The 17,665-nt window shown below is 44.8% G+C and overlaps 1 protein-coding gene across 1 annotated transcript; it reads left to right on the forward strand.

Moving 5' to 3' along the window:
• The first annotated feature begins 6,611 nt into the window (after positions 1-6,611).
• Positions 6,612-7,295, forward strand: LOC147981303 (putative F-box protein At2g02030). The gene has a single exon (XM_087515928.1). The coding sequence runs from the start codon at positions 6,612-6,614 to the stop codon at positions 7,293-7,295; it is 684 nt and encodes a 227-aa protein (XP_087372054.1).
• The last annotated feature ends 10,370 nt before the right edge of the window (positions 7,296-17,665 follow it).

A 17,665-nucleotide genomic window follows, 5' to 3' on the forward strand; every position in this document is an offset into this window, starting at 1 on the left:
CGTTTCAGACTTATGTTTCATTAAGTAGATATACCCATATCTGCTTAAGTCATCTGTGAAGGTGAGAAAATAATGATATCCGCCACGAGCCTCAACATTCATCGGACCACATACATCTGTATGTATGATTTCCAACAAATCTGTTGCTCTCTCCATAGTACCGGAGAACGGTGTTTTTGTCATCTTACCCATAAGGCACGGTTCGCAAGTACCAAGTGATTCATAATCAAGTGGTTCCAAAAGTCCATTAGTATGAAATTTCTTCATGCGCTTTACACCGATATGACCCAAACGGCAGTGCCACAAATAAGTTGCACTATCATTATCAACTCTGCATCTTTTGGCTTCAACATTATGAATATGTGTGTCACTACTATCGAGATTTAATAAGAATAGACCACTCTTTAAGGGTGCATGACCATAAAAGATATTACTCATATAAATAGAACAACCATTATTCTCCGATTTAAATGAATAACCGTCTCGCATCAAACAAGATCCAGATATAATGTTCATGCTTAACGCTGGCACCAAATAACAATTATTTAGGTCTAATACTAATCCCGATGGTAGATGTAGAGGTAGCGTGCCGACTGCGATCACATCGATTTGGAACCATTTCCCACGCGCATCGTCACCTCGTCCTTCGCCAGTGTTCGCTTAATCCGTAGTCCCTGTTTCGAGTTGCAAATGTTAGCAACAGAACCAGTATCAAATACCCAGGTGCTACTGCGAGCTCTTGTAAGGTACACATCAATAACATGTATATCACATATATCTTTGTTCACCTTGTCATCCTTCTTGTCCGCCAAATACTTGGGGCAGTTCCGCTTCCAGTGACCAGTCTGCTTACAGTAGAAGCACTCAATTTCAGGCTTAGGTCCAGACTTGGGTTTCTTCTCCTGAGCAGCAACTTGCTTGCTGTTCTTCTTGAAGTTCCCCTTCTTCTTCCCCTTGCCCTTTTCCTTGAAACTAGTGGTCTTGTTGACCATCAACACTTGATGCTCCTTCCTGATTTCTACCTCCGCAGCTTTTAGCATTGCGAAGAGCTCAGGAATTGTTTTATCCATCCCTTGCATATTATAGTTCATCACGAAGCTCTTGTAGCTAGGTGGAAGTGATTGGAGAATTCTGTCAATGACGCAATCATCCGGAAGATTAACTCCCAGTTGAATCAAGTGATTATTATACCCAGACATTTTGAGTATATGCTCACTGACAGAACTGTTCTCCTCCATCTTGCAGCTATAGAACTTATTGGAGACTTCATATCTCTCAATCCGGGCATTCGCTTGAAATATTAACTTCAACTCCTGGAATATCTCATATGCTCCATGACGTTCAAAACGTCGTTGAAGTCCCGGTTCTAAGCCGTAAAGCATGACACATTGAACTATCGAGTAGTCATCAGCTTTCCTCTGCCAGATGTTCTTAACGTCGTTAGTTGCATCAGCAGCAGGCCTGGCACCCAGCGGTGTTTCCAGGATGTAATTCTTCTGTGCAGCAATGAGGATAATCCTCAAGTTACGGACCCAGTCCGTGCAATTGCTACCATCATCTTTCAACTTTGCTTTCTCAAGGAACGCATTAAAATTCAATGGAACAACATCATGGGCCATCTATCTACAATTAAACATAAACAAGAAAGATACTATCAGGTACTAAGTTCATGATAAATTTAAGTTCAATTAATCATATTACTTAAGAACTCCAACTTAGAAAATCATCCCTATAATCTTCTAAGTGATCACGTGATCCAAATCAACTAAACCATAACCGATCATCATGTGAAATGGAGTAGTTTTCAATGGTGAACATCACTATGTTGATCATATCTACTATATGATTCACGCTCGACCTTTCGGTCTCGGTGTTCTGAGGCCATATCTGCATATGCTAGGCTCGTCAAGTTTAACCTGAGTGTTATGCGTGTGCAAAACTGGCTTGCACCCGTTGTAGATGGACGTAGAGCTTATCACACCCGATCATCACGTGGTGTCTGGGCACGACGAACTTTGGCAACGGTGCATACTCAGGGAGAACACTTCTATCTTGAAATTTAGTGAGAGATCATCTTATAATGCTACCGTCAATCAAAGCAAGATAAGATGCATAAAAAGATAAACATCACATGCAATCAATATAAGTGATATGATATGGCCATCATCATCTCGTGCTTGTGATCTCCATCTCCGAAGCACCGTCATGATCACCATCGTCACCGGCGCGACACCTTGATCTCCATCGTAGCATCGTTGTCGTCTCGCCAATCTTATGCTTCCACGACTATCACTACCGTTTAGTAATAAAGTAAAGCATTACATCGCGATTGCATTGCATACAATAAAGCGACAACCATATGGCTCCTGCCAGTTGCCGATAACTCGGTTACAAAACATGATCATCTCATACAATAAAATTTAGTATCATGCCTTGACCATATCACATCACAACATGCCCTGCAAAAACAAGTTAGACGTCCTCTACTTTGTTGTTGCAAGTTTTATGTGGCTGCTACGGGCTTAAGTAAGAACCAATCTCACCTACGCATCAAAACCACAACGATAGTTTGTCAAATAGACTCCGTTTTAACCTTCGCAAGGACCGGGCGTAGCCATACTTGGTTCAACTAAAGTTGGAGAGACAGCCGCCCGCAAGCCATCTCTGTGCAAAGCACGTCGAGGGAACCGGTCTCGCGTAAGCGTACGCGTAAGGTTGGTCCGGGTCGTCTCGTCCAACAATACCGCCGAACCAAAGTATGACATGCTGGTAGGCAGTATGACTTGTATCGTCCACAACTCACTTGTGTTCTACTCGTGCATATAACATCAACATAAATAACCTAGGCTCGGATGCCACTGTTGGGTTTCGTAGTAATTTCAAAAAATTTCCTACGCACACGCAAGATCATGTGATGCATAGCAACGAGGGGGAGAGTGTTGTCTACGTACCCAACGCAGACCGATTGCAGAAGCGATGACACGACATAGAGGAAGTAGTCGTACGTCTTCACGATCCAACCGATCAAGCACCGAAACTACGGCACCTCCGAGTTCGAGCACACGTTCAGCTCGATGACGCTCCCCGGACTCCGATCCAGCAAAGTGTCGGGGAAGAGTTCCGTCAGCATGACGGCGTGGTGACGATCTTGATGTACTATAGCAGCAGGGCTTCGCCTAAACTCCGCTATAGTATTATCGAGGAATATGGTGGCAGGGGGCACCGCACACGGCTAAGGAATAGATCACGTGGATCAACTTGTGTCTTCTAGGGTGCCTCTACCTCAGTATATAAAGGAGCCAAGGGGGGAGGGGGGCGCCGGCCAAGGGAGAGGGCGCAGGAGGAGTCCTACTCCTTCCGGGAGTATGACTCCCCCCCCAATCCTATTCCAACTAGGATTCCCCAAAGGGGGGGAAACAGAGAGAGGGGGCCGGCCACCTTCTCCTAGTCCTAATAGGACTAGGGGAGGGGAAAGTGGCGCAGCCACCTTGGGCTGCCCCTTTCTCCTTTCCACTAAGGCCCATCAAGGCCCATATGGCTCCCGGGGGGGGGGGGGGGGGGGGGTTCCGGTAACCTCCCGGTAACCCGATAAAATCCCGATTTCACCCGGAACACTTCCGATGTCCAAACATAGGCTTCCAATATATCAATCTTTACGTCTCGACCATTTCGAGACTCCTCGTCATGTCCGTGATCACATCCGGGACTCCGAACAACCTTCGGTACATCAAAATGCATAAACTCATAATGTAACTATCATCGTAACCTTAAGCGTGCGGACCCTACGGGTTCGAGAACAATGTAGACATGACCGAGACACGTCTCCGGTCAATAACCAATAGTGGGACCTGGATGCCCATATTGGCTCCTACATATTCTACGAAGATCTTTATCGGTCAGACCGCATAACAACATACGTTGTTCCCTTTGTCACCGGTATGTTACTTGCCCGAGATTCGATCGTCGGTATCCAATACCTAGTTCAATCTCGTTACCGGCAAGTCTCTTTACTCGTTCCGTAATACATCATCTCACAACTAACATATTAGTTGTAATGCTTGCAAGGCTTATGTGATGTGTATTACCGAGAGGGCCCAGAGATACCTCTCCGACAATCGGAGTGACAAATCCTAATCTCGAAATACGCCAACCCAACATCTACCTTTGGAGACACCTGTAATGCTCCTTTATAATCACCCAGTTACGTTGTGACGTTTGGTAGCACCCAAAGTGTTCCTCCGGTAAACGGGAGTTGCATAATCTCATAGTCATAGGAACATGTATAAGTCATGAAGAAAGCAATAGCAACATACTAAACGATCGGGTGCTAAGCTAATGGAATGGGTCATGTCAATCAGATCATTCAACTAATGATGTGACCTCGTTTAATCAAATAACAACTCATTGTTCATGGTTAGGAAACATAACCATCTTTGATTAACGAGCTAGTCAAGTAGAGGCATACTAGTGACACTTTGTTTGTCTATGTATTCACACATGTATTATGTTTCCGGTTAATACAATTCTAGCATGAATAATAAACATTTATCATGATTATAAGGAAATAAATAATAACTTTATTATTGCCTCTAGGGCATATTTCCTTCACTGGCCACAACAACAGAGGTGGGCTTCTTGCTTTATCTCCAACTCTTTCGCAGTCCACGCCAGCTTGTCCCTGGCACACTCTAAGGAAAGGCATTCCCACGTAAATAGATTTAACGCTGTTTTTCGCCAGATAGCCTGCAAACCTGGCCAACAAACAGAATTGAAAACCATGTCATTGCGAGTTTTCCAGATTGCCCATAGCCCAGCTTCATGAACAATGTTAATCGCTGCAAAGCTATTTCCTCTGAGCCAGTAGGAGGAGATGGACATCATATTGATGTCTCCACTCACTCCAGTTAGGACACAAATGGCTTTCTAGAACTCGGTAGCAACAACACAAGCACTAAATAAATGGAAACAAGGTTCTTGTTCAGAGCAAAACACACAAGTAGGATCACCCACTTCCTGTCTTTTGCTCAAGTTATCTCTAGTTAGCAGCTTGGTGTTAACCAACAGCCAAAGGAAAATATGAATCCTAGGGGGGATCTTGATATTCCAAACAACAGGAGAGCTGGCTGGTAGCACCCCCCTGAAATTAATAAATTTGTAGAAGGATTTAACTGTATAAACTCCTTTAGAATTCATATTCCAAACCAAGGAGTCATCCTCATCTATAAAGTGGATAGAATTAGCAATCTCCATGAGTTCAAACCATATAGACATCTGTTCCTGGGTGAAACATCTTCGGAAAGTGAGCTTAAGGGTATAGCCATCCCAGATTTTATCAATGGTGGCATTATGCTCCTTGTCTAAGCTATATATGTCCCAATACTGGGTAGCCAGATTAGCATTCCCAAACCAGTAATCCTCCCAGAATCTAACCCTCTTACTGTTGCCAATTTTCCAAGGAAAACCAACTTTAGCAGCTTGTGCTGCCCAGAGCACCCCTTTCCAGAAATGGGAGGCCCCAGCAGCAGAATAAGCAAAAATGTTGCTATCCCGTGGGTTATATTTGGAATCAATAATATTTTTTCAAATCTTACCCTCAGAGTTATAATATCTACTGATCCAAGAAGATAACAGGGCCAAATTCATATCCCCAATATCAGTAATGCCAAATCCCCCAAACTCCATTTTCATGGTTATGGAGCTCTAGGCAGTCAAATGATATGTTTGGTGCCCTGCATAATCATCCCAAAAGCAATGAGCTAGTTGGGAATTAATGAGTTTAATAGCCCACTTGGGAAATTTGATGAAACCCATAAGATAAGTAGGTATACTAACTAAACAGGCTCGAACTAATATAAGTTTCTTGCCAAAAGAAAGAAGTCTACCCCTCCATCCAGCAACTTTTTTGATGATCTTGTCAACAGTAGGTTGAAGATCCTCTTTCCTAATCTTGCTAAAATGAAGAGAAGCACCCAAGTACTTAATAGCGAAAGCACTAATTTTGCAATCTAAGGTTTGAGCAAACACCAGGGCCTCATCTCTATCTATATTGATAGGAACTAGGTCACATATGTGAAAATTAATCCTCATGCCAGATATCTGCTCAAAACAGGACATTTTCTTTCAGTTGTCCGTCAACTAGCAGATTCTCAAGAAAAGGAATGTTAATTAGCATTCTTTTTAGGATAAGAATGTTAATTAGCAGATTCTGAACAGGTGAGGAAGCCGCGTGTTGTTTAGTGGGCCGAAACATCACGAATAATTTGCTCGTTGGGGCTATTATGTAGGCTTTGTGATTCGTTGCGAACGTAACCTGCGTATTAGGCAACTAATTTTAATTAGTATAAGGACGAAAATACCCTTTTATACTTTTTAAGGCGGATGTTAGTTAGCAGATTCCGAAGAAACAATCGATGGAGGGGCAAAGGGTGAGATACCCATATAGGACCGACCCCTGAGATCGACGCCCATCCGGCGGCCAGACTTTTCCTAAATCCGGTGAGACTACCAAATCTGAAGGACGGCTACTATACCGACGAGGCGACGTCGCGCACGCGGACCCCTGCAGCAGTCCTGTTCTGAGATAGCTACGTCGGTCCGTCTAGAGGCCGGCCATGGACGACGGCGAGGCGCCATCACCGGAAGCCATGGGGAGGGAGATGCCGTACATGCCGCACGCGATCGTCTCGGAGATGCTCGCCCGTCTGCCCGTGAAGTCCCTGATGCGGTTCAGCAGCGTCTGCAAGGCGTGGCGCGCCACCATCTCCGGCGACGCGTCCTTCCACCGCGCGCACCTCCGCCTCCAGAAGCCATGCATGCTAGTCTCCCCGAACACACTGGACAACGATATACGCCAGCGCGTGCACATTGACAAGGTCGGCCTGTACAGGTTGGAGGCGAACCAGCAGGGCGCCACCGTGCCGCTCGTATACGCCACGGACTTATCCTCCGACGCGTTCATGCACGTTCTCGCGCATTGCGATGGGTTGGTCTTGCTGCACGCCAAGTCCGCCATGCACCTGCTCAACCCGGCCACACGCCGCACCCTGACGCTGCCTCGGAGCCATGGTGCCGAACCCCCACGCCGAGGGCCCCTCGGCACTGAGATGAGCCGGAGCCGCCAGGCGTTCGGGCTCGGGAATGACCCGCGTTCTGGTGCATGCAAGGTGGCGTGCTTGTCCTACTCCTACTCCTACCGTTCTTTGGGCAACCTTGGAAGGACGACCGACTATCACTCCATCAAGATGGAAGTATTCACAGGCCCGGTCCTGAGATTTCGGGGGCCCGGGGCAAGATAACAAAAAGGGGGCCCTAACGCTATATAAATATATGTGTTTTTGTTCCAATCTCAAATTTTACACTATAATTTATGCTTCCTTGTTACCTCAACTATTCAAAAAAAAAAATGCACATAAAAGTTGGTCGCTCTTTTCAATTGATACTTATATTTTTTTACTCTTTTCAATCGATACTTATATTTTTTATTAGATGAATTAGTTAAATTTCTGTGCCAACATAAATTTTTATCATCTTATAATATTTCGCCAGGTTGTTCTTCAACAGTAACTAAAGCTAATTCGTCGAAATCCCTAGCAGCACATTCTTTGTTTCTGGGGAAGCAGTAGAACATTTTTGTAGGACTCAATCAATTCATATGCATGTTCTTTTTTTTCTCTCTCTCTTTCTTTGTCAAATGGATACTTTAGAACTAAATTAATAGCATTCTTGCTAAGTAGCACACACATGCGATACAAGAAATGAAGAACACTGCTAATTAAATAAAAAAATGCCAAGAAAGAGGCATGGAATAAGGTACCTTGATGGCTAGAAAATAGAAATTGCAAGCTTTTGCTGCTGCTTACGAGTCACAGACAGAAATCCCAGTTTCCCTTGTCTATTCCCAAACAATACGGGAAATTGGAGTATGTGAGAGACAGATGCACGAGGATTAAAACTTCATGAACTCAACAATCATACAAGACTATATAAAAAGAAGAGGACGTTGATGGAATCTTGAAAATCGCATTACCTTCCTCCACTAATCGCGTCCGGCAGCCGAAAATCACAATTAGACCATGCGGGTGACATGGCGTTGAACTTTGCATCGGCATGGCCGATTGGTTGCCAATTTTAGAAGAGAAGAAATAGAAAGACGAGAACACCACTCGCGTGAGGCAAGGCCAGAATTAATATTAATCGCTCTGTTATAGTTCTTTCCATTTTTGATTGAGAATTAATTAATCAATCTGTTACATGGGAAAGAATTCTTTCCTAAACAACAAACACGTAAAAATCAGGTGATCTGTTACATGCAAATAATTCTTTATACCTTTTTTAGAATTAGGCGATCTGTCAACACGGGAAAGAATTATTTCCAAAAAATTACAACTCTTTCCTAAATATCACACACATAAGATAACCAAGCCATCGGGGGCCCTTCCTAGTCGGGGGCCAGGGGCGGCCGCCCCCCTGCCCCCCCTCAGGGCCGGCCCTGAGTATTCACCATTGGAACCGACCGGCACTGGCGTGAGACACCAACGCAGCCGCCGTACCATACAGTGGCACAGCGAACAACGACCTTCTTCAAGGGGTCACTTATCTGGACCGTCTTTGGGGACACTGCTCCGGGTTTCCTCCGTTTCCGCTTGGAAGACGAGTCTTTTGGGGTCATGCATCCACCTCCTTGCCACCTGAGGTTCGAAAATGTTATACGGAACCATGGCTCAGCCGAACCTACGCTCGACACCATTGATTTCTGGACACTTTTTATAAGGATCTGTGCATGATTGATTAAAAAATGCATGATGGGAGCTATTTGCATGTTAAACAATGCATGACGCGGATCCACATGTTGAATCGTACGGCGTCGACCATAGGTTCGGCTGAACCATGGTCCAGAATCACGCCTCTCACCTGAGGTTAGCATACGTGTTGTGCAGATTAGTAGAGCTCCGTGGGGAGCTGTGCTTGTCTTGTGAACGGGAGGGTATCAATTCAGTTGAGTTGTGGATGTGCGATAACGTTGACAAGCCAAGATGGGTTATGCGTTACACAATCGATGTTTGCGGGTTCAGCCCCCCTGATTGCTCTCCAGTTGCTGCCTTTGGGGACGAAATTGTGTTCAATCATTACGTGTATGGCACGAGGCGCTACAATCTCAGAACCAAATCTTACAGTAAAATGTTCTCCATGGAGGACTTGAGGCATCACAAGCCAAGCACAAGTACGCCTGAGCAGTCCTTTTACTTTGATGTAATCCCCTACACCCCAAGCCTAATTCCAATCTAGCATGAGATTTGCATTTCGTTAAAGATTTCTTTGCTTCAAGTGACGGACTATTGCACTATATGTTCTATCTATGTGTGTGGTACTTTTACTTGTAACTATTCTCTTTTGTAAATTTATTTTTGACCATGTACATCTCAAGTTGATAGTCCAGAACTCTAGATGTCGACTTGAATGAAACAAGAAACGAGCGCCAACATACACCCTTCAATGGACCACTTTTCTCTTTTTTCTCTTCATCCTCGAACTTGCTAAATCAGATTGTGATCTGGGGAAGAAAATGAGAGCAAGAGGATCTTTCACGAGGGCTTATTGATGTAATCCCCTTTGTTCCAAGCCTAATTCTAGTCTAGTTGTAAGCCAGTGCAATATAAGATTTCATTGCTTCTACAGGTTCCACCAACTGTTCTTATTTTGTGCACTAGGATTTAACTAGAATGATATTGATGCACACACTATCACTCTCGTTATGCACTTAAATCAAACAAACAGTGGAAACCATACTAGTATAGAGACAAATGTGCTGCACCAATGGCACGAAACAGGGCGCCAATCAAAAGATGATTAAAGGACGGTCTTCTTTCGCGTGTGGCGCTTTGGGGAGGGAGGTCCTCTTTCACCAAAGCTTTTATAAACGGAAATGTTAATGCCCATACGTGTGGGTGTTGACTATCTCGACCACACGCATTCATCACCGTCCAGTACTATATGCATGAATCTTGACACAATTTGGCTGATTTTCTGTGCCACGTAGGACAAGGCGTGTGTGTGATGTGTGACATAGTTCGCCCACACATCTATTTTACCACACGGAGGGACCGGTGTGTGGGCGTTTAGCAGTTCACCCACACACCAGTTTTCAGTCACGCACAAGGGCTGGTGTGTGAGCATTTGCCATCTCGCCCACACGCCCGTCTCCTCTCCCACACGTAAGCTGCTAGTTGCCATGTGTTTTTGCAGCGCACATGGCAACTGCCTCTAGTGTGCTTTATAAGCAGGTGGCAACTCTCTCTTTTTTACCCGAGTTGCCATGTGTTTTTGCAGGGTACACGGCAACTGTCTAGTGTGCACGTAAGCAGATGGCAACTGTCTTTTACCGAGTTGTCATGTGTTTTTGCATGGTACATGGCAACTGCCCCAATGTGCATGTACATGGCAACTGCCCTAACGTGCACGTAAGCAGATGGCAACTCTTCCTTTTTACATGGCAACTGCCCTAGCATGCTTGTGAGCACATGGCAACTCTCACAACCGCCTAGTGTTAGTATGTGACAACTCCTAAAGTTATGAAATCATGGCAACTACATTAGATCAGACCATACATGGCAACTGCAGTTGAGTAACCATGGCAACTGCAGTTGTCCGACATGGCAACCGTAGTTCAGCGACATGGCAACTGCAGATAAACGAACATGGACGAGGGTCTGGACCATGGCAACAGCGGGCGCGCGGTGGGCGTCACGCGTCGCGTGCGGGACTAGAAGGGTACGAGGCCTGACATACGGGCGTGTGGGCGTTATCAACTTCGCCCACACGCACGCGTGTGAGAGGGTTCAGGAGGGAAAAAAGGATGTGTGTGGACATTAGTTGTTTTGCCTACACGTAGGTGTGTGGGCTGGTTGCTATCCATGCCACACGAGGCGTGTGTCACAACTACCCGATACACCACACGTGTGACAGTTATCGGGATCCTTTATAAATCATCTTCCTTGCAGGCATAGAAACCAAGAGGATCGACTTTGGTTTTGTCAAAAGTCAAATATGATGTCTCCCTGCAAATTAAGATGCTCCTGGGAGTCCTCAGGAAACTTTCCTCTTGGCCATACTTCGGTTTCGGATTTGGCTGAAGGCAGTTTGCCTCTCCAGGAAACTCCTAGATCAGAAAGACTTGGTTGGGACTGGTCAGTCTTTGTGAACTGTAGAAAGACACAGAAATATCCAAATCACAAATCTTCTAGTGATAATGTTCCTCATGTCCCACCTCAATCAAACAAGAGGGTTGAGGAGATATTTAAGCAGCTTGACGTAGTAGCTCCATGACCAAAAGAGAAGCAGTTTGGGCAATAATGTTACTGGGAATCCAAGTGGATCCATATCAAAAGAAATCTTCTGGACAAGACAATTGGCCAAACAACAGTAGTTCCCGACAATTTCATGATTTAGATTACAGTTAATCGCCCCATGATTCAGACCTTAATGTTTCCAAACTGAATAAAGGCAAGGTGGTGAAAGATGGATCAATCTTTCTGATATTTTTTTCAGATTCATGCAAAAAATGTTAACTGGTCATGTGTGCACTAGTATTTACTAGTAAGCTTGCACGTGCAACGCACGTTAAATGTTGACCACAAATATATAAATTTGATTAATACACAATGTTGTTATGTCACTCGAGTAGTTTTTCCATAAATGAGACATCCCCAGGTTTGATAGGTTGCAAAAGAAAAAGAAATCTAGTTATGATTAAAAAGCAACCTTGCATTGTGTTCAGTACGTGGAGATGCAACTCTACAATTGGTCTAAATTCATTGTGTAAGCAATGGATAACTAAAACCTGGGGAAAAAGATAAAGAGATAGTTAAGTCTACAGATACTATATAATATGAGGTTGCTAACCAAATGCTTATATAAACCTGCAAATGGCCTTGGTAAGGTATTATGAAATTTCCTGTAGTCAATTACGTGTTACAGATAAACATAACTCACACTTGAACGACTACTAAAATATAAAACAAATATCTCACATAAAAAATTAATGGTATTGAACCAATATTCTAAAGTAAAATCTTAACACGAAACAATCCACTTTTGACAATCAAATGAGCTAGCTCTATTCTGAAGGTATAGCATTACAATTTACGACATAGTCTCCGGTCACTAACCTGCAGGGCAGGTTTGTACACAGGTGTGTTAAAAATTAACCTCTCTAAGAAGAAAAGACAGAGTAAAAGAACAAAAAGCTTGGCTCAACTCAATTTCTGACAGGAAGCCAATAATCTCCATCTATTATGTTTTCTTGAGTTCCACATCTCCACCAGTACCCGACAATCGGATTCAAAGGAAACATCAGGCCATTCTTCCTTGTTTTAATAGCAATTTAGTAATATAACAGATGCAACAGAGATATCAGACAAAAAACAAACTCAAACTCTAAATAGATTATGCATGTGTGGTCTTTAAATGGGGAATGTTTTCCTGATTCTAAGGGAGATGTAGCTGGATGATGATTCTCCATATATGACAGGCTAAAACCATGGCGAAGTAATGAAATCAGTAGAACAATGTCCATACTGAGAAGCTATTGAATGTTTTTATTCCAGCTTGACATCTACATTGATCTAGAATGCAGACTTTCCCTCATACATTGATAAGATCGACCAGACTAAACCAGCCTTGAAAGGTTCCATCCCAACAGTTAACCTAGATGGGACACTATATATAGAAAAGGCATAGGGATCAGGCAAACAGAAGTTCTACAGATTGGTTTTCTGTCATAGGTCACAACAAGTAACCTGAATGATAACCCTTGCTTTCACTACAAGTCCTACAGATTGCTTTGCTTTAAAAGGTCTCAAGTATAATTGTTTACATAAACTCAACAAACATAACTATTCGGTCTGATGGTTAAGAAAGAAAATAGAAGATAAGTTGTTGGAGCTTAGTTGATTGTCCTCATAATCCTACTGTAAATTGACTTGTGCATCAACCTAAATACTTATGCATGTCTATCTAGCTGTGTACAATTAAGCATGCGAAAAAACAACACATTTTAGGCATCAGTGCCAACTGATCCCTCAAATATGATATTAATTCTACAAATGGAAATGATAAGGTTTGTTTTTCTCAAGTGGAGGGTATAAGATGCAAGAATAAACAAATAATGTTAGTCTCTGTTCGTCATCCGAGAAGTAGGTAATCTAGCTATACTAAATCCAACTGAAAAGGCCAACAATAATAAATAGGTAAGCTGCTCACTGCTCACGGCTTCATGCATATATTCTGCATGGCTGCCACGGTCTAATTGCACTTGAATCAAACAAAGCAACTTCACATGAGTCACCAATGACATCATTGAACACATCATACATAAGTCAAAAGGATGCAACATACATGGACAGAACAATATGCATAGAAAAATGGCAGGTGCATATCCCATACTTAACCACTACCAAAATACCAAATAACGTTGATCCGATCTAATCAAACTCTACTCCTTCCAGCAACAAGCTACATTTGAACTGAATTGCACAAGCAACTAACCTTCTAACCTTCTTGGAAACCTGGATCACCTCCCTGAACCTTGGGTGTACATTAGGGCTTCTCTCCATGGGCCTGTTCAAAATCATGTGAACACAGTTAGAGCATCTACTTTAGTTCAGCTAAATATGGTACAACCAAGTATATATATCCTATATAGAATTCTGAACTTCTAACTGCCTTGTCATTGTTTTTATTCCAATGTACCGAGCTTGATCTGGTTTGAGGGCTTCTAGATCATGTTTAGAAATGTTATCTTGTAAACATTTTTAAGCAAGAACCAGGGAACTTAGTGTAGTTACAAAGACACCATGTCTGACCAAGCACCAATGCCAGCTCTAAATGCAGTCACCATTTTTCAGTAGGAACTTAGTTCATGTACAATCCAAAAACATGCATTTAAGTTCCCTTCCATCCTGCAATCCAAACAACATGCACGTAAGTTCCCTTCCATATGCAATCTAAGAACATGTACTTAAGCAGGCTAGTCTAAAAATCTGCACTTAAGCAGCTCTAATCCGTCTCTGCTCCAGCTCTTTCCTTAATCCACCACCTGCTCCAGCTCCTTCCTCAATTTGCCTCGAATCCCTTGTACCGCATATCCTGAAACAAATCATCGTCAACAAACTTTAGTATCTTCGATGGAGAATTATGGAGGTATACTCTACCGCAAAGTACCGACCTGAAGTTGAGTAGTGGCCTTAGAGACATAGATCTAAAACTGGAGGCTCAATAGTTGGTGAGAAACACTTATATAATTAGAGAAAAGGTATGCAAACTTTTTAAGTTAGCAAGTGCTATCAGCTAGCACCATGGCCGTCTCTGTTTGTGTTCGTCGAACATGCTACAATATAGTACAAAATAAATAATTTTGATGAATACAAAGTAATAATGAGTGAGCAGAAGTGTTAAGCTTAATCAATAAAAATCCTAAAGCTCTCCAGCCGAGCCTAGACTTGTCAATGTAAATGTATCATATTCTGCCTACACATTGTGCATACCGATCTCTTCGTCGTCTCGACCTACACCGCTAACTTATTAAAATCCTATCCATCAAAATTTATCTCATGACAATATCTAGCACTTGGTCTTACCTGGCTATGTCTACCGGTCTGGCCGTCACATGGCCCTCCTCCGGAGAAGCACGCATCAGCGCCGTTCAGGCCGTCCATGGTGCAAGACCAGAAATAAGGAGGTGCGAGACCAGAAATTCATCCGGCAACAACTACCATTCTTCACAGTTGGAATAAGTTAACAACCGCCACATCGAATCTGTGCTAAAATACATGACCCACCTTCAGTTGCCTGGCTAACTATGGACACGTGAAATGAGTAAGAGAAGATTGATAATTGCATAACCATGAAATTATACAAAGAATAATTCAGGAGAGGGAAGCTACTGAACCCCGTTACATAGGAACAAATTCAGCTTGTCATTTGATTCTTGGCATGGAATGGGATGCCAAATTTAAAAATAATTTATACAACCAAAATTGGACAGATTTATGAAAATCAAATTAACTTTCAGTGTATTCGTATTCTGGAAATCGTCATGTAAAACTATGACCACTCATGAGAACATATATATATAGAGAGAGACAAATCAAACAACATGACAGGTGATAGACTGGGTGTCATGACTAATTTACAATTATTGGTAGAGGAACAAATCATAATTTCTTTGCTAAATGGGAAAAAACAACTATTTCATCAGTGATGTATGACAGTGACTTACTATTACCAGTTAACTAATGTCATCATGCAGACATAGAAATACGAATTAAAAAAACTTGTCTCATGGATGCCTCCTTATGCCTATGCTCCTCCGACAGGTGCTTGGATCCAACAGCATGTACTCTTCCTGTAAGGAATCAGTACAGATACACATGTGTGTGAGAGAAAGTAGACCCAAAAGGAAGAACACAGAGGGGTGTTGTCCTACGTACCTCTTCCACAATCTACAGTGTGCGTCTTCGCTGTGCTCTCTCTCTCTCTCAACCGCTTATGTAGATCTAGACCGAGCATGGGGCAGATTCCGCACAGTGCGACGGAAAAGAAGAAAATCGGGCAGAGAGGGGCGGCGTGCTCCAGTGTGGGCCGTGCGTGTGTCAGGCGCCGCTGCAAGGCAAGGCGTTGCGGGCGGGCGAGAAGGAGGCACTGAGGAATAGGAGGACGACGGGGTGGGCGTTCTTGGGGAAGGCAGTGTCATGCGGGGAGGAGCCGAGGAGCGACATTGTCGCGTGGGTAGGAGGGGCAGGCGGCGGGGAGCGGCGATGCTTTCAGCTAGTTGGTGTCGCGAGGACGGCTGCGGCCGCCGGGAAGCACCCCCATCCAACCCCGCGCGCCAGGCAGCCGTCGGAGCCAGCTCGCCGGCGAGCACCTCCTCAGCCGCCGCCAGGACTCTCCTTCTCTTCCCCTCTCCTCTCTCGAAGATGCGCTGCCGCCCGAGTTGGCTTGACCCGCATACATCGGCTAGCATCCCAGGCGACCTGTCGCGCGACGAACCTGCCACCGCTCGCCAGCCCAACCGCCCGCCCGCATATCTCTAGCGAACGGCATATGGCGCGGGTGGCGTATGGCGGGAGGGCGGCTAGCTAATGACGGGAGGATGGGGGGAGGCCAAGCTGAGAGGAGGATGATGCGGGTGGCGAACGGCAGGAGGCGGCGGGAGGATGGGCGGCCCGCCTGTTGCTGTGGGGAACGGCTGGTGTGCGGGCATGGATGAGGAGGAGCGGACGGAAGTCTTTTTTTCTTTTGGCGGGGCGAGCGGGCAGAAGTCGTGCGGGCATGGTGCGCAGCGGTTTCTTTTTGCGAACAGCGGGTTGGGTTAGCGATTGATGGAGTAGTTGATTAACCCGTGGCTTGCAGCGTTAAATATTGAAGGATTACGAGCCACTAGATCTTGTAGATGGATGGATCTGATTGTTTGGATCTGTCCCTCTCTTTTTTATATAGTAGATGGCATGGTGGGTAATTAAAGCGTAAAACACGTTTAGTATGCTGGAGGGATGTAGACCATCAGATTGCAGGTTTCGATGGATAGGATGATCTGGTTCTCCGCCCTCTCTTTCTTTTATAGTGGTAGTAGATATTTTATTTATTTTTTAGCGGTTTGCACTAGTATTTATATATTTTGCTTCTGAGCCCTCCGTCCCAAAATTCTTGCCTTACATTTGTCTAGATACGGATGTACCTAACACTAAAATGTAACTATATACATTCGTATTTAGAAAAATTTAAGACAAGAATTTTGGGACGGAGGAAGAATTTTATATGAGTTCGATGAGGATCAGGAGGTTTTTTTCTTTTTTTTTTTTGAGTCGGGAACTCGGGATCAGGGGGTTGATATCACGAAGAAATAGAAATATTGGCACACCTCGGCCTGCAGTACTTCGTGCGTCGTATCAGTGATCCGGTACGGGCTTTCGTCGGCCTGGAATACAGGCTTCGTAATCCATAGCGAACTATCCATATAATATACCGACTAGAGGCAACATCACGCAAGCACACTCCTGAAACAGATCCATCTATCGGGCGGCCGGCCATGGACGACGGCGAAGCAGCACCACCAGCACCAAAGACGAGGCGGAGGAGGTGGAGGAAGAAGAAGAAGAAGAAGAAGAATCCGCACATGCCGCACGAGCTCGTCTCGGAGATCCTGGCCCACCTGCCCGTGCAGTTGCTGCTGCGGGCCTGCGGCTCACCCGCGTGTGCAGGGCGTGGCACGCCACCATCTCCAGCGACGCGTCCTTCCACCGCGCGCACCACCGCCTCCAGAAGCAATGCCTGCTCGTCTCCTCACGCTGGAGATTCCTCGAAACCAACCGTTGTTGCCCAGAAACCGTTGGCTTGTACAGGCGGGAGGCTGGTCAGAAGGACGCCGGCGCGCCCCTCGTCGTCTACACCATGATATTGGCCGACACGGTGCACGGCTTCGCGCACTGCGGCGGGCTGGTCTTGGTGCCCCACGACGCCATGGTGCAAGTGATCAACCCCGCCAAGCGGCGCGCCGTGTGGCTGCCCCGGAGCCCCAATCTAGATCTGCACGTCGATATCCCGACAGATTAACTGCCCTGTCCGGCAGCCACCAGGCGTTTGGTTTCGGGCATGATCCGCGCTCCAACAC

The sequence above is a fragment of the Triticum urartu genome, chromosome 3A (genome assembly GCF_056163025.1).
Source record: "Triticum urartu cultivar PI428250 chromosome 3A, HENAU_Tu73, whole genome shotgun sequence".
Lineage (NCBI taxonomy): Eukaryota > Viridiplantae > Streptophyta > Magnoliopsida > Poales > Poaceae > Triticum > Triticum urartu.